Source organism: Micropterus dolomieu, linkage group LG23, assembly GCF_021292245.1.
Source record: "Micropterus dolomieu isolate WLL.071019.BEF.003 ecotype Adirondacks linkage group LG23, ASM2129224v1, whole genome shotgun sequence".
Lineage (NCBI taxonomy): Eukaryota > Metazoa > Chordata > Actinopteri > Centrarchiformes > Centrarchidae > Micropterus > Micropterus dolomieu.
In genome coordinates, this window is record NC_060172.1 from 19,022,644 (window position 1) to 19,040,834 (window position 18,191).

The window sequence follows — 18,191 nt, forward strand, 5'->3', positions numbered from 1 at the left end:
TATGAAGCCACTTAAATAATATTGTAGTCTCAGTTTGCAATAAGATATTAGTAGAGAAACACCACATTGCGGGGTCTTTAAAGTGTTAAAAAAGTCTTAAATTTCATATTCCAAAAATAAGGCCTTAAAAGTATTAAATTTCGTTTACCAAGGTCTTAAATTTGTTCTTGTCCTTTCGTAGGATTAAAAAATGCCGTAACGTCATAAATAAACACTTTTTATGTGTGTGACTATAATTTCCCCATTTGGTGTGACTGATGTTATACGTCAGTAACGGTAATGTTACTGTTTACGTCAGTGTTCAGCTTTATGCTCTGGACTGTGGAGTGTTCGCGGTGCACGAGCTCTGGCATCCAGCTCTGCGCGAATCAGTCAGTTAGGAAAGAAAACAAAACGTCTCTGACGGGCTATTAACAAGCTAACGCTAGCTTGTTGCCTGAGAATGGGAAAGTGTCTGAAATTCAGGAAGCCAGAGACACGGACAAGTGGCGGTTGAGGCCGAGGACGGTGGCGCTCACACTATGGCGAGCGCTAATGGAACAGCGGAGCTGGAAGGCCAGTCGGCAGGTTACTGGTCGGTGAATGTTACCACAGCAACGGAGAGACAGTGGTGTATGAGGACCGTGACTGTGTGTCGGCATTGCGCTGCTGTTGTAGTCATTATGTGAATGGAAACATCCGACGTGCTAACGCACATTAAACTTAAACCATCACCCAGATCTGTCGATCACGGAAACGAGGAATAAACAAGCCGGAGCCCAACTCTGCTTTCAAGCCAATACTATATTTCAAACAGGCTTAAAGGGACTATATGTAGTTGTTCTACTGACTTTGCACTCAGCAGCGACGACACTGCAACTTAGGACATGAAGTCTGCTAACACAAAGAAACTACCTGCACCCAGCACAACACAGACTCTAACGCAATCTCCACATAAGGATAAAAAACAAAAAAAGTTTTATCTGCTGAAGCTCATCAGGCCAAATGTGAATCGGATCGACTTCGGACGAAAACAGGGATCAACATCGGCAGGGCTTTTGAATCATGGAGTTTTGGGTATAAAAACAGACCCGGAGTTGGCTTTCATCCTATTGGACAGGTAAGCTAACATTACTACAAAGCATGTAAAACACATTTTGATTTTGTGCTTCAGTTGGCTCAAGTTAGATAGCGTTAGCTCGCCGGCTAACGCGAGCAGTTGTTAATGTTGTCTGGTGCAAAGTTATATCGCTTTCACATTACTTCATCAACTAATGTTAATGCAACCCATGTTACTTTCCTCTGTACCACTGTTATGTGAAAGTGTGAAAGCCTGCAAGAAATGATGTAATTGTAAAAAGCTAATGTGGAGCGATTTATTTACTATCCCATAATGATGCAGCCAGCTAACGCTACTGTAGCTCGCCGCTGTTTGCTTCATAACGTTCAATTTAGATTTATTGTCTTTTAAGATACTCAGGTACACAGCTTCTCCACCTCTCAGTCCCTGTAACTAACATGACCCACATAATATACAATCCAGTGGAAGAGCCATCCACTAACACTACAGTAAATTTACTTACTGCGGTCAAACTCTTATAAAGACACAATCTCCTTATAATATTCATTATCATCCAAAACATGTAGCTATGCTAAGCCTCAGGTGACAGATTCACAGATAGTAAAGATGGTTACTGAAAAGCAGCAGGCGAGCAAACGATGTAGCACGTCGGCTAAACGCAGTGTAACTTTATCATGTAACGAGCATAGATTAGTTTAACATCAAGCTGATAAAAATTACTGTAAACTGCATCGGGAGTTTCCAGCATGTTGTGTGAAGCTGTCTCCCTGTCTGTCTATAGCCGCTCTCACTTTGCCTTTTTTCGGGAGTACTGTGCCAATATGCCGGTGTCTCGCTGTGCTGAAAGGTACGGCGCCGGTGTTGATCTGCCTCTGAGACGGGAACATCGAAGTAACAGAGCCTGAACATGTCTGAGTGAAAAGCCACAGCCTGCATGCTGTATTTATTGCAGGATTTCTGTATGAAAGCGGTTGTGTTTCGGATTATGCTCGCTCATGAGTTCAAGCGAGCACGCGTACAAGCAGACGCCTGGTAGCAATCTTAAAACCGCACCGCTAGTGGTCGCTGGAAACTACATAATGCCCCTTTAAGATGCAAAAACCGAACAGGATGAATCACTGAAGCAATTGGTGTATTACATTACATTACCTTATCTAGCCAAGGTGTAACTAATTGTAAAAACTCATTTTGAACAATTTGTTTGTATTTTTGATTTTCCCCCTTAAGAGTTCTTAGTGCACAAATATTGGTTTAATTTCATAGGTGTCATTTACTGACATGTCTCCATCGCTTTTTGTTAAAGCATTTGTTAAATATGTTCTGAAAAATGGCTTGCAACAATAAACGTTAAAAAAAAGAGAGAAAGGTTTATTTGCACAATAAGAAAACATGCAATGCCATTTAAATATAGAAGAAACAAATGTGCATTTTTCAAAACGTTTAAACTAAAAAAAGAAGCTGCTAGGTACTGCATTATATTCTGTTTGAATTGTCATCTGAATCACTTTATATAAAGACAATTCTACCATAAATTGGTGCAGAAAATGTCTCCAGAATGCAGGAAATTAAGTGTTTAGTACTCAGAATTTTCTAGGGGACCCCCATTTATATATTTCAGCATAAAACATTTCATCAAATAGTGTTAAAATATCTTGTCTTGTTCTCTTAAACCCAATATTGTATATCATGCATGTGAGCTAAGTGTATCGTCACACTCCTAATTTGAACCCCTATGTCCCCACCACTTTTCAACACAAAGTGACGTCCTTGATTCATATCAAAGTACAAACACACCCCAAAAAGCTATAGTGTGTTAAAAATGAATGTATTATATAAAATGTTTTATTAAATTCATGTAACTTTGTAAATCATTTTCTCAGGCTTAAAATTCATGCAAATTTTCCATTATACAGCCGTGAAGTTGATATTAAATTTCATCCTAGGTGGTATTATAAAGGTCTTAAATTTATCTTTGAGGATCCTGGGGGTACCCTGTGAAATAATACATGGAATTATGGATCCGAATATATTTGGTTAAATTTGCATGTTGGCCTTTTTTGATATTGCTTCTACCTGCATGTAAAAATGTGAAAGCAATGGTGTAATAATGATGTTTTCTTTTACACCATTAGGCTTTTTGTAATGATTTTCTTAATGATTTGTACATTTTGTACTGAACATGTATTCCTTTTTCAGGATGAGTTGGAGGCAATCCAGGATGGAGCAGTGGCTCTGGTGGCAGTGGTGAATGAAGAGGAGGTGCCTGCTGGAGTTCCCTTTGAAAGTCATCACGTGTCAATTGTCCTTGAGGATCAGGTTGTAATGTCTCACAGATCTCGGACTGATTCACTGGTGATTTTGTTTGGACTGATCTATGCTCTTCATTTGAGCTATCCTGAGAAGCTAAGTGGCTTCTTTGAGGTCATCCAGGTTATCCTCTTAAATCTTGATGATGGAAGAAAGCAGTTCAAACCTACAAGCCTTGAGAAATGAGCTAGAATAAAGGTGTTAACATTCTTTTGTTAAAGGTCAGTGGGGTTCTGAAAATTATCTTTTGCCTTGCATGTCAAAACTGTTTCTGTTAAGATTTCTGTGTGTTGAAACAGATGCTTGTTTATATAATTACAACGGGGTTGGTTTCTACTTGTAGTGAGAAACACGGGCACTAATTAATAATGTTAAGTTTAAAGGTATTTTTGTGCCAGTACTAAAATTATGATCAATTGGTATGACATACACATTTTTACACTACAGAACATTTTGAGTCAAGCTGTGTAAATGTCTGTCAAAATCTGAGAATTAAATCTCACTGTACACAAGTTTTCATCTGCTTTTAGTAACAACAAAAATGCTCTAAAGAGTTTCTCTATATTCCTTTTAAATATTGTGAGGTAAATGTTCTTTCTTTTAAATGTTGCCTCACAAATGACAGTATTTGGTACAAACCCTTTGCAAGAAGAGTGTATTCCAGTTGTTTGAAATATGGTAAGATGGTCATCACTGAGATAAAATATTCTTTTTTCTTTAACAATCTTGAGTTGTAATTTTTTGTTAATGATAAACTCAAACTTTTTGATTGAATTGAAACATATTAGTATACAGTAGCTCTCAATATGTGCCAAACTGTCCATACAGTTGCAAATAACTTGATAGTTATAACTTGAAAGAGCCTGGGTTCAAGTTTTCTTTTTTTCTTTTCACTACAATGTGTGTCTGCATTGTCTCTGTGGTGTCTTCACACTCTTCATTGCCACATGGGAATAGCATTCATTATATATTATATTATTTTTATGCAAATCTTAATTTCATACTGTTTCTGACACTTTATCATAGTGTTTTTGAGAGCTGTGGGCATTGAAATGTTTTAACAGTGATATGTTATTCAACATTCAACTAAATAAATAGTTGGAGTTGTGTCAGACGTGTGTTTATAACGTGTTAATGCCACTTAAAAGGTTTAAGGCAATCAGTTTCCTCAAATTAATTGAGTAGCCACAACAGAGTTTAAAGTTGTCACAACTAATGCATAATAATTTTCTTTAGTGGAAATAAACTGAGTAAATTAAGTTTAAGTGTTAACATTTGTGTAAAGAAGATGGATTTAAGTTACTCTTACTTAAATCAGATAAATTATAGTAACACATTTTTAATACATTTGGAGAAACGCAACATTTGAGTGAAATATTCTTCATAGATTTAAGTTATATGAACTGAATGGGACTGGTCCTATTAGCTTTATTTACCCAAGTTACAGTGGGTACGGAAAGTATTCAGACCTCTTTAAATTTTTCACTCTTTGTTTCATTGCAGCCATTTTCCAAAAATCAAAAAAGTTAATTTTATTTCTCAGTAATGTACACTCAGCACCTCATCTTGACAGAAAAAAAACAGAAATGTAGAAAGTTTTGCAAATTTATTAAAAAAGAAAAACTGAAATATCACATGGTCATAAGTATTCAGACCCTTTGCCGTGACACTCATATTTAACTCAGGTGCTGTCTATTTCTTCTGATCATCCTTGAGATGGTTCTACACCTTCATTTGAGTCCAGCTGTGTTTGATTATATTGATTGGACTTGATTAGGAAAGCCACACACCTGTCTATATAAGACCTTACAGCTCACAGTGCATGTCAGAGCAAATGAGAATCATGAGGTCAAAGGAACTGCCTGAAGAGAATTTAAAGGGGTCTGAATACTTTCCGTACCCACTGTACTTTAACAATAAATAATTGAGTTACTTGGACACAAATCAAATATTTTTTTATGCTTAAATTGTTTGTTAATAAATTTAAATGATTTAAGGCAATCCGTTTCCTCAAACGGTTTGAGTTGAACTAACTCATCAGGTTTTACAGTGCAAAACCGCCACAGGTTTTACATAAACAGAGCGCTAGTTCAGCTAATACCTTATTGTTACAAACAAGCTAAAGTGAAAGCTCTCTGTCTTTAGTAACTATTCAGCTTACTTTGCCACTTACATTAAAATATGGCACATTATGAACTCAGCTGGTGGCTGAGACAGACCCTCCTCTCTGCCAGCAGCAGCAGAGAGGAGGAGAGAGGAGGGACTGAGCTGTTCATTCATTCTAAACTTCAGTCATTGTTGATGTCAGGAATATGATTTATTTTACTGACATGTTAGATTTGTTTCCAGTGAGCTATTAGTGACTTTGCTGTAGTAAATCATGTTGCTGCTCTAGAAACAACATTTAGTTAATAAAAATGATAAATTATAGAATATATGCAATTATTTAGTAATAAATAGGACTGAAAAGAGCATCAATAAAGAACTGAACCCATAAGGATTACCAATACAAGTGAGTCAATAAAATCCTAATGATCCCAACTCGTGAGAAAATGTCCGGCCCATCTCTGTGTCCTGGTTTTAAAATCTGGCCCAATCGAATCTGTAATTGAATAGCCCTGGTCTACAGTGATCATAGTAATATACTGTATCTTCCTTGCGATGAAATTAAACTGTATGCAGCATTGTAGACAATATTTTGTCCTTGTAATCCATGTTTCCATTGCATGGATAGCCTTTGGATATTGCTGGAAATTGAAAATTAAGGAGTCCCCCTCCTTAAAGGGTAAATTATTATCATAACAATTCAATAATGCATTGCATTTAAATAGAACTTTTCATACACAAAAAGTGATACAGTAGCCTACAGGTCCTACCAGGCTGGACATGCAGTCGGCCTAAAAATGTATCCCCCTTTATAAAGCACAGATGATGGCCTAAGTATTTAATTTTGTATTTATTTCACATCAGGACTAATAATGGGTGAATATGGAGAAGTTGTTGAAGTGTTGTTTCTTAACAAAAGTTATAGTGGGATACAAAATACAAACTGGGATACAAAGAATGTCTAGTACACTAGAGCTTCCACTGTTCATTAAGCCTTACAAAGAAGTGTTGCATCAAAGAATGTACTGTAGCTTGAGCTAAAGTTAAAAGGAATGTTTTTATTTTGTATAATATAATTTAATAAAACTATAACTAAGTTACTGAAAAGATCCTGTTACTGAAACAAATAACTAAGTTACTAAAACATTACATTATATACTAAACAAGACATTTTGAAAGCTTGAACATTGCCTTTGTCTCTTTTGTCCTGGATTGAATGGGCCCCAACTCAAAACAACTGGCCCCAGCCTGGCCCCCTTAAAACAATTGGTCTAGAACCGCCACTGCAATTAATACAGGACCTCTCGCCAACAGGTGTCTGTGTCGAGGTCAGGTGTTTGTGTAGCAAATTGACTACACTGACTGACAACACTTATTTCAAAATGTTTTGATTACAATGTTGCTGGGGGCAATTCATTAGTTGCTGACTGAAGCCCTGAAGCTGTAACCAATTCTCTCTCTCTCTCTCTCTCTCTCTCTCTCTCTCTCTCTCTCTCTCTCTCTCTCTCTCTCTCTCTATTCAATGTTAATAGAACAGTATTGCCCAAGCTTCAATGAAAATACAAAAGTTCAATTCATGCAATTAAATAAATAAGATAAATAAAACAGTAAACACATGTGTTACATAAAAAAACAAACAATAAACGTGTCTCTCTCTCCCTCTTACTCTCTCTCTAAATGCAGGCCTGCCGAGTAACGGTGGGGGATCACGTCACATGAACTTGTATAATATGTAGCAATATTATTACGAGTAGACTCCGTTCTTCCAAGGCCTGCGTCGTGAGGATTAATGCATATTAAAATATTTTTGATGTTGTTGAGTTACATTCGGGGCTACAGTCAAAACATACGGGGCTAAAGAAAATGACCTGACACGCCGATGATCCCTGACCAGACGCAAACCAGGGACTGACCAGGATACCCAGAAAGGGTTAAAGATGTTTTTGTCCAGTATGAGGCCACACAATGAGGCTATGCTGATAAACCACATCACTGCTTCCCTCAGTGTCATTGTACTATTTGTCAGTAATTATGTATTTCTCTCTCTCTTTATTAACTTAGAGTTAGAATAAAATCATCAAAGGAAAATTTACAAGGACTGCTGTATCAACAATCCCCCAAATATTCACAGGAAAACTGGGGTAAGAATGCAAAAGAAGTACTGCAAACTCAAGGTCAGGGACTATAATCATGTTAACATTAATGGAACAGATTTGTGTGGCCAGTGTTTGCTTGCAGTAAATGATTTATGGAGGAAGCAGAAAGGGCAGGGGGAGGACATGCAGCAGGAGTATGAGTTTTATTTATTTATTTTTCTTTCCTTTACTCGTTTTAGCAAACTAGAGAAAGGAGACCACTATTCACAACGTCAGTGAACTTAGAGGAGACTTTCACACTGGTGTATGAAGCAACAACGCAGCAGTTTGTAAAATATGGAGGTCAGATGTTACTAATTGAAACAGCAAAACTTCCCGGAGAAATCACTGGATTTTGATTTAAACTACAACCTCCTGTATTTGTCAATGGCATCATTTGTATGGGATTGTTTGTTCTGTTTGCTGCCTTCCCTGCTACTTCTGCTGCTGTCTCTGGCTCTCCGCTGGCCCAGGGTAAGTTATTGGGCAAGGCTGAGTGTCACGGCTGCAGGTTGGAGACTCTGGGTCATTATTTGCCTGATCCTGGAGCTGCCACTTGACAGGAATACAAGAACATGGACCAAGGAAGCTGGATCACCAGGGACAGATGTTTTGTCTGGGTCAGGTCAAGCCTCAGATGGTCCCATGCTCATCTGCAAACCCACTGCGCTGGCCAAATATCTGCTTCAGCACTGTGGCTCTCTCGCCAGGCCGAGACTTCCCTCCTGGCCCATGGGAGACCCCCACCTCCAGACTCTGTCCAGCCTGTTGTGTGGACAACATGAGGACACGTTACAGTTTACTAGAGACCATCTGTTATTGAGAGACGGGGGTCTTGTAGCTCTGGACTGGGCTGTGAGAACAAGACTGGGTGAGGCGGTCAGGAGGAAGAGGTGGGAGGGGAGGAAGGAGCATCAGCCAGGGGGAAAGGCGCTAGGCTGCTTCACCACAACACCTCCTGTCCTTCTCCTCATTCCTCAGTCCTGGGGAGGGATGACCCCCCACGTAAAGGCGCTGTGCCATCAGGCAGTGCATCAGGGCTTTTACGTGGTGGTGTTTCATGCTCGAGGCACAGCGGGGTGCCCACTGACCACAGCACGTCTAACGGAGTTTGGAGACCCAGCTGATTTTGAGCAGGTATAGGAAGAAAATGTCAGTTACTTACATCAGATGGCAAGTGTGCACAGCTTTATTATATTGTTAAGGGGAAAGTAGATTTTTTTTTGAGATAGTGGTTTTGGTACAATGGTGAGACCATTGTAAATTTGTGGTGAAACCAGAAGCAAGCCTTTACTAATTGGTGCTTAGTATAGATCCCCTGATCAAAGTAAATTTGATCAGTTGGTGGAATAACCTTTTGTCTCCTGATTGTAAGGGTGAGGTTATAATAATCGGCGACTTAAATACAAATACAGATGTTTCAAATATGGATCATGGGATGTACAAGGTGTTAAAAATGTTTTGCCATGTTTTGGATTTACAGCAATTAGTACAAGAGCCCACACGAGTGGCTAACATGAGTCAAACTGTCATTGATCTGATCTTGGTGTCTGATCTCTCAATGATTTCTCAGAGTTGTTGTAAATTGTACCATGAGTCATTAGTCTATTGTACAAGGAAAAAGCAGAAAGTTGCCTTTAAGGAACAAAATGGGGTGGTGATGGTACAGTGGATAAGACACATGCCTTTGGTGTAAGAGACCCGGTTTCCATTCTCCACTGTGACACATCCAATGTGTCCCTGAGCAAGACACTTAACTCCTAGTTGCTCCAGAGGTGTGCAACCTCTGACATATATAGCAATTGTAAGTTGCTTTGGATAAAAGCGTCATCTGAATAAATGTAAAATACTATCAAGATCAGGTCATTACAAAATTATAGTCCTATGGTCTTTATTGAATGTTAAAATTCAATAAATTGGTCAGAAGTGCTACGTTTGGATGAAGAATCATGGGAGCAGTTTAAATATATGTTCCTAAAGGCAGTAGAAAAAGTTGCTCCTATGAAAAATTATTGGTGACCGAGATCTGATCCATGGATGAATGGTGATATTTCATATCTCCCTTAACCTCAATAAAACCTGGGTTATATGACAGTGATATCATGCTTATGTATTATTCTCAGCTTGGAGTGGTTGTAGACTCTTTTGGCCTAACACAGGATAACGTCTTAAGGTTATTGAATGATCTTAAGTGTTCTAAAGCAACTGGTCAAGATGAAATACCTGCCAGATTTCTAGAAGATGCTACAGAATACATTACTCCATATCTCATATTTTTAATCTTTAATCATGTAGAGTTCCAAAAGATCTGAAGCTTGCAAGGGTTATTCCGCTATATAAAAAAAGGAGAGCAAATTAATAAATAAATAAATAACTAAATGAGCAATTCAGACTTTTTTTTTTATGAATCTGATTTCGGAGTGTACTCAACAGCTACGTGTTTATTATTTCTATCAGACTTTATCAGAAAAGAGATCAACTTGGGTAAATTCTGTGGCATGGTACTGATAGACCCTCCAGAAAGCCTTTGACACCTCTGCCCATCAGATTTTGCTAATTAAACTAAAATCCCTAGGTTTTAATAGTATGGCACGTGAATGGATTCGATCATACTTGCCTGGGAGGCGTCAAAGAGTTTTGAAAGAGTTTAAAAAGCACTCTGTCTGAGGCCAGAGAAATAATAGCTTTAATTCAGCCTCACTTTGACTATGCCCGTACTGTACTTCATCATACAGTAGCACCCCCAAGAGGATAAAAACTCAACTAATTTACCTGACGCTTTTATCCAAAGCAACTTACAATTGCCACATATGTCAGAGGTCGCATGCCTCTAGAGCAACAAGAGGTTAAGTGTCTTGCTCAGGGACACAATGGTGGAAGGGTTACAACGTGGAGTTGAACGCAGGCCTCTCACACCAAAGGCGTAGTCTTATCCGTTGCGCCATCACCAGCCCAAACCACTAGTCTGGTTGGTCTTAAATCTCAACAACAGGACTCATGCCTGCTCTTTTGAACTCAAGGAATTAAAATGCTTGATGGTTGAAAACAGGGTGAGGCAGCTGAAACTGAGACAAAAGATTTCGCAGAGGAATGAGCCAAGGTATTTTATAGAATATTTTAAGCTGTTAGGAACTCTCATAGCTACTCAACTGGAGGCAGTGCCTGTTCCGGGTAAAATACCTTTTTGTACACGGCGGCACTGGAATGGAACAAACGTCCAGACGAAAGAAAAACAAGTCAGTCAGATTGCTGTTTTAATCCCGCATGTGATGAATGGTTGTAGGAGTATTTTTTATTAATGTAATAATGTGTTGCTCCTTGTGTGAGAACCCCAGGTTTAAATGAATGTATTTGTTTGTTGTTGTTGTTTCATTTGTATCAGGATGTGTTAGGGTTTTTTTATTTGAATATTGTAAGGGTTGATTGTACAGGGTACCTCCAGTCATCCATAGCTTGCCATGCTATCTTTATCAGACGACAACGAAGACCACAATTGAAATAAGTTTTTAACTTTTTATCCTTGTCTGTTCTGATGAATGTATATTATCACCATAATTTACATTTTTTTAATGCATTTATTTGTGTTACTGTCCAATAATAAAATAAATAAATTAAAAATCCAACAAGTAGCCGATTAATTGAAGGACAGAATATGAATGTCCAATCATTAGTTTGTAATTTAGTAAGCAAAAATAATATATTAATATATTTAATGATCTTACTCCATCTTTGGGGCAGCGAGGTAGTACAGTGGTTAGCACTGTCGCCTCGTAAGCAAGAAGGGCATGGGTTTGAACCTTGGTCGTTCAGGCCTTTCTGTGTGGAGTTTGCATGGATTCTCTCCGGGTGCTCCTGCTTCCTCCCACCGTCCAAAGACATGCACACTAGGTTGATTGGTGACCCTAAATTGTCCTTAGGTGTGAGTGTGACTGGTTGTTTGTCAATGTGTGGCCCTGCGATGGATTGGCGTGGTGTACCCTGCCTTTCGCCCGATGGCAGCTGGGATTGGCTCCAGCCCACCGCGACCCTGTATGCAGGATAAGCGGTTGACGATGGATAGTTAAGTACAGCTGAGGGTGATGAAAATGTAATTAGTATTGCAGGTATTTGCTCATATAAGTTTATTTAGTCAATTTTGACCTCATGATGGCACTACATGAATATTCAAGAGGTCACCAAAGTTTTTAGGGTTCATCCTCTGGGGACCATGAATGTCTGTAAACAATTTCATTGCAATCCATCAGATAGTTCGATTTATTTACTTACTTCTATTATCTATTTCAGTGTGAGCATGGCTAAAACTGACATGTTGTTCATTCAATTTGTTTTTGTCTTCTTTACCTGACAGTAGGCCTAAAGAAATCTTTAACATTTTCCATTTTCAGGCAGTGGCTTATATCCACAGCCGGCACCCGTCCTCTGTGCTGGTTGCAGTGAGTGAGGGTTCAGGCTCAGGTATTCTTCTTTCCTACTTGGGGGAGTGTGGATCGAGTTCATACCTGACAGCGGCTGCTGCCATCTCACCTGTACTCCTGGGCCAACTGTGGTTTGAAACCGCCATGCCTCCCATTTATCGCTGGGGGATTTTGTTTCACCGGAAACGGCAGCTCAGCAGGTGAGAAAAATCAAAATCAAAATGTATTAATAGCAGTTACAACATGAAATCAATACGTATAAATGATCACTAAGATCATAAAAAAAAAAAAATCTTGTTTTTGTTTATTCACATGGTACTGTCATAAGATACTTGAGTTCCTTTAGAGCAGTCCTGGATGTGGATCGGGCCCTCAGCTGTTCATCCCTCAGAGACTTTGAGGAAACTATTTCCTGCTCTTCCGCCCAGCTTCAGCAGAGGAACCCTAGACCTCCTGTAAGCTCTCTAAATTCAGGACTGGGCTCAGGATCTCATTCCCCGCAGGGTCTGGCACCTTCAGTTCTCTGGGCACTGGGCGAGAGGGCTTTCCCATCCAAGAACTGGGACAGCTACTGGGAGCGAAATGAACCACTAAGAGATGCAGATGAGGTGGCGGTCCCTGTGCTCTGTATCTGCAGCCGCGACGACCCTCTCCTTCCACCAGCTTCCACTCTACCCCTCTCTCTTTTCCAGAGCAATCCTTACTTCCTCCTGGCATTGACAAACAGAGGAGGGCACTGTGGCTTCACTCTGGAGGGCCGAGAAGAGATGAAGGGAGAAAGGACTGGAAACGAGGAGGTAGAGGAGGGCAACTGGAGTCACATTGCAGTTCTGGAGTACTTCAGAGTAGTGGCCGATTTCCTGAAAGGCGAGGAGAGGGACAGGGTGAGCTGTGCTGGTCCACAGGGAGAATACAGTCAGGCTGGGCAGAGGAGCAGGAGCAGCAACATGGCTCCAACTCGCAGGAGGAGAGCCAACATGGTGAGGAGACCAAGACTGCAGGCACCTGAGCAGATCAGTGTGTATGCAGAGGAAGATAACTTCACCTGGAAGAGGTCCTACACACGCTGAGGAGGAGATGGTGAAGGATGAGCTCTACAGAGAAATGTTTTATTTAGCTGGAGTTTTAAAATAATGATAGGACAGTCCTTTAGACAAGAAGAAAACAGGGGCAGTGGACAACTGTTTTTGGACTGGACATCATTTTTTGATTTCTGAAACAAAATTAAAATATCTATTTTTCTTTACTGAGTGAAATGAGTAAAACTGATCAAGATGTCACATGACAATTGGTAAAAACAACATGGCTTCCCTTGTTTGAAACTCCAACAATAATTCTTTGAAAATGTAAAAAAAAAAAAAAAAAAATCATCATTTTGTAATGAATCAAGGATTTTGAAGTCTTTTTTTGGCTGGGCTTTAGAGATAAGTGTAGTATGAATTAAAATTGTATTACAAGACCGCAGGCATTTATAAAAACAGTATACATAATTCAAATATGTACGCTGACATTCAAGGTCACACTCCTCCCACATAAAAACACTATGGGACAAAGAAATATTAAAATTACTTTATTACAGATGATTCTTTATCCAGTAGCCCTCTTCCAACAAAAAATAGTAATTACAAACAAAATATTACATTTATCCCCTAAACTTTGTTTCTGAATTTCTTTTATACATTTTAAATCACTTTATCACTTGTATGGAATAGCTTTTCTCTTCTGCTATGCAACATTCAGCTTTTTGCACAATCTATACAATTTAATACAGTTTAATACAGGTCTCTGGACTACGGAGAATAAAACAGCAAGATCCACCAAATGACAGGAGAAATAAAGGGAATACTGATAAACAGACTGTACAGAGACGCAACCCTGCCTCCCGCCTACTTTCAGCCAATGGCAGCTGCATCACAGTAGACTCTTTGATCTGGTAAATCACTTGTGCAATCAGTGCAACTGATCCAGTTCAGAGTGACCAAGGTCTAAAGCTAAACTCTGCCCCGACTGCCTCGCAAAACACCTGGGAGTTCTGGTAAACACAAGCCAAGGTCTAAAAGTCTGTCACTCATTTGACCCTCTGCGGACATCATCTGGAAAATAAAACGACCCTTTCTGGCATAAAAAGGAAATAAATCTGCATGGAGCTGAGAAAAAATGGTTGATAAAATATGTTGAGTACATGGCATACTGGCTGAAAAGAGAAGTGGGGCCACCACTTCTGGGTCTTTTTTCTCTTTTTAGAAAACAGCAGGGTTTTAAATTCTGAATCCACAGTGGCAACAATTTAAAAAAAGGCAAATACTTAAATGGATTATGAAAATGCTTTGAGTATAAACCAAACTAAAGAGGGTGGGTGTTTCATAAATCAGAAATGAAAGTCCAAATAATATCAGTGGACCCCACAAATCCCCTTTGGAGATCTCAAACAGATATATTTTCACTGACTTGTGCAGGAATATGGAAACAATTTCAAGTTGTCGTGTTCACTAAAAGTTGTTTAGGCAGCCAACTGTTTTAGAATTCAGCAGTTTCTCCTCAGATTGTATAGATCTCTGAAAGACAATTCTTTCTTTTTCTAAAAATCCAAACCTAAAAAATCTTCTATATTGGGTAGAATTGTCAGTAAAATATAGCCATTGCTATACTAAGTAGATTTCAAATTATGTGCAAAATCATCCTCATTTAGCATTAAACAAACTGTTGCCATGTACTGACCTAGAGTTGTGTGGTTATCATTCACAACAGAATATCTGTAACATGTCTCAGAACTCACAGTTGCATGTAGGACAGTGAAAATTCTGCAACTGTAAGCCGCTGCTCTCTAAACACATTGCTGTGTCCGCCTCACAAATTTGTCTTTGATTTGTCAATTAGATTTCCATATTTTCAAATTCAAAATATACAATATTAACAGGTTTCCTGTACATTCCACCTCTGAAATACATACAATGCATAATCTCTGCATTTCACAATAAGACATCCACCTTCATCTCAATTTGTCTATAATCCTTCTTTTTTCTAGATTTATTTAGATGTATTTTTTCCCCGCCTTCTTCTTCTTTTTTTTCACTTGAAGAGCTCTTCCCAAGTAGATCAGGGAGGGGGTGAAGACCACACTGGGCTCAGGAGCAGAGGAAACAGAGGTGGAGGGAAGGAGGGGACATCGGTGGTCAGAACATGACATCGGGGTCACCAGGGGTGAGACAGAGCGGGGTGTCAGACTGGGGAAGGTTGCAGGGGCATGGCAGCGGAGATCACAGCATCACCGCCCATCAACCCAGAGAGACATTCAGCAGTCACTAACCAGCAGAGGGCTACTGAAGCTCCTCTTTCACGCTCCCTGCTCGTTCACTAGAACTCCAGCTCCTTAAAGTGATCTTATTTTAAAAGTCAAAAATAACACACAGGGATGTTCTTAGGCAACTGAGATGGATATAGTTGCCCAGAGTTGCCCTGATACACGGCCAACTGATAAGTTAGCCGTTAGTTTTCAAAACTTCTGTTTTTTAACACATAAATGTCCGAATCCCATTTTCACAAAATGTCCCCCTGTACATGCATTCAGCAGCCAAGTGTGCAAAGGGACATACTGATATTGATGGGGGGAGAAAAAAAAAATCAATTTCTTTTGTATGTATGTGTGTGTAAATATGTCTGATTAACATAAGTGTGGGGTAGAAGGCCTGTGCCAAAGTGCAAATCATTGTCAAGTCACGACACCTTGTGGTGAAGCTGTACTTGAGGTAGGTCAACAGGCACGGTTCGACTTGTCAAAGAAAGTTTTTTTTTTTTCTTTTAAACTGCGTAGCGCATCGTTTTCAGTGACATACACACTTGTCAAATTAGACCAGAAAATTACTGCAAACAAGCCCAGACTGAACACCAGTTTTGAAACTAATAAAGCAGGAGGTAAGGTGCTGCTGAAAACCCATCCCTGTCATGAGGGCTGTGCACTTACACAGCTGCAGCATCCCCTGCATCCCGGCAGCCCACTGGGCAGGTGTGAGTGACGGTCTGTGGAAACCCAAGAGCCGAGCCAATGAGGCCGAGCACTCGCTTCTCTCTCCTCCAGTCCAGCAACACATGCGTCTACTTGGCCACATAGTATTATACTGATCTTACACTGACATCTCTGGCACAAACCCAGTTAAATACATAACAGTATGTTGGCATGAATTATTCTAATGACAAATCTGACTCCACACTCTCACCCTTTGGCATCTTTGCAGCCCTGCTCACAGAACACAATAACACCAAACTCCAGGGAACTTCGAAGCCATGTGGCATTAAGATCTGCGAGTATGCGATTTTTCATTTTAATCAAACACTGCACAGGTGATCAAATTTTCACTCTGGTGGAGGATAAACTTCTCAATAGTCACTCAGGCTGGAATGAAATATTGCTTACTTTTAGCTATCACATCTTAGCCATCCCTGTGACACTAATATAAAGTCAGATACCCACTGGTGCTCACGTACAACTCTTTTCATTTTCCACTCTAGTCCTGTCTGTTATGAAACTGTCTGTTCTGTAATAACTCTGAATTCAGACCCCTACATTACCTCCTGCCTTCTCATTTGCTTGCAACATTGCACATAAACAATAATCTCATTTAACTTTCTATCAGTAAGATGTATGTGCTGAAATCTTCAGCTGTGTGTGGTTTGAAGGAAAAAAAGAACACATTTTTAAATAAAATTGTCACAATTGCACACTGACTGCAAATTTCCCCATAAAGCACCTTATTGTGCTACCACAACATCTGGGAGTATTAGATTAACCCCACATGTATAAAACAGCATACTGCAAACGACTATACGATAATAAACTCCATGGTAGACAATATGAATATACTACTTTGCGTCTATGGCAATAGAGACTAACATGGCAAATATAAACACATAAAACAGCACTGTGAGCTACAGTGAAAATGACACTATTGCAATGTGGCGTACTGTATATGGCCTCATTTAGTCACGTCATTTAGTCTCGAGACTTTTGGGTTTCCACAGACTGCTGCTAGCAGTACACTGATGTAAGCGAGCAGTGGTGATGAGAGAGGAACTGGGCTGAGGTAAACCCAGTCTCAGTACTGCAGTCTGTGTGTGTTTCAGACGTACAGATGAAGTGTATGTGAAGCATGTGTGGTGCATGCATGGAGTGTGGCTGTGTACAGTGTTACCTCGGTGTACAAGGATTTAACTTTAAGACAATTATTGTGTTGCTTGTGTTCTAGGTGTACGACAGGTGGGATCCGTTGGAGATCTGAGAGGTGATGCTCGCGCTCCTGCTCATGCCCTGTTCATTCCTCCCCCCTGATGACGTCCTCCTCATAGCCTGCGGGCTGTTCCTCACCCCTCCTGCGCCTCCCCCGCTCCCCCTCTGACTCCCTCCTCCGGGGTGGTGGAGGCTCCAGGGCGGCGGGCCCCCAGCCAGCATGGGGTGACCCCAGGGCTGCTGTGAGCTGGAGCCCCCCTGGTGATGATGACTATGGTGGCTGCCTCCTCCACCTCCTCCAGGCCAGTGGCCTCCCCCCTGAGCCCCCTGGCTTCCTCCACCTCCTCCCCCCCAGCCCCCCTGGGAATCGGGAGCCAGGTTAGTGAGCACCATGTTGCTGAAGCCCAGCCTCATGGACTCCGAGTCAAAAGCCTCGATCTCTCGGGCCTGGCGCTCCAGCAGGGAGCGGATTCGCTCCAGGCGCTCGTTCTGCAGGGCAAGCATTTCTTCCTCAATCTAGGGAGATAAATACAGTGAACAAATGAGTTCAAAATAAATTATAATTAATAGTGCACAAAGACAAATTTTTCTGATTTGAAAGGACAACAAGTTAAGGTTTTGTTTGAATAAAAACTAATAATATGAAGAATACTACTTTCTTCATATTATTGAGAAATAAAAGGAACATTTTCTCCCAGAATAATAAAAGTATAATTAGAAAACACAATATAGCAAAACAAATAACAAAAACAATTCACACTTGATACTGTACTATTTATAACCACTCTTAAAATCACTCAAGGGAAAAGACTAACAGCTATTGTGAGTTCTAAACAAAACACATTTATCAGTATTTTGTCACATCATCAAGAATATCATGATCGCAGAAATACCCTGAAATATCGTGACACTATTTCTGGGCCACATTGCCCACCCCTGCCCCTAGT

At 40.1% G+C, this 18,191-nt stretch overlaps 2 protein-coding genes and 1 long non-coding RNA gene across 4 annotated transcripts in view; 2 read left to right on the forward strand and 1 right to left on the reverse strand.

The window, feature by feature from the left end:
* The first annotated feature begins 382 nt into the window (after nucleotides 1-382).
* On the forward strand, nucleotides 383-4,475 carry LOC123963521. Its single transcript, XR_006823199.1, has 2 exons — nucleotides 383-1,099; nucleotides 3,257-4,475. It is a non-coding gene; the product is annotated as an uncharacterized LOC123963521 (long non-coding RNA).
* Nucleotides 4,476-7,995: 3,520 nt separating this feature from the next.
* On the forward strand, nucleotides 7,996-13,183 carry LOC123963679 (protein ABHD15). Its single transcript, XM_046040687.1, has 3 exons — nucleotides 7,996-8,745; nucleotides 11,994-12,223; nucleotides 12,352-13,183. The coding sequence occupies exons 1-3, from the start codon at nucleotides 7,996-7,998 to the stop codon at nucleotides 13,091-13,093; spliced, it is 1,722 nt and encodes a 573-aa protein (XP_045896643.1). The 3' UTR covers nucleotides 13,094-13,183.
* Nucleotides 13,184-13,577: 394 nt separating this feature from the next.
* taok1b (TAO kinase 1b) overlaps nucleotides 13,578-18,191 on the reverse strand; it is a 35,445-nt gene continuing 30,831 nt past the window's right edge. For both annotated transcript variants that reach the window (XM_046039409.1, XM_046039408.1), the window contains exon 21: nucleotides 13,578-17,760. In XM_046039409.1, coding sequence (XP_045895365.1) covers nucleotides 17,260-17,760 — 501 coding nt within the window. In that variant the 3' untranslated portion in view covers nucleotides 13,578-17,259. The remainder of the gene's footprint in view (nucleotides 17,761-18,191) is intronic.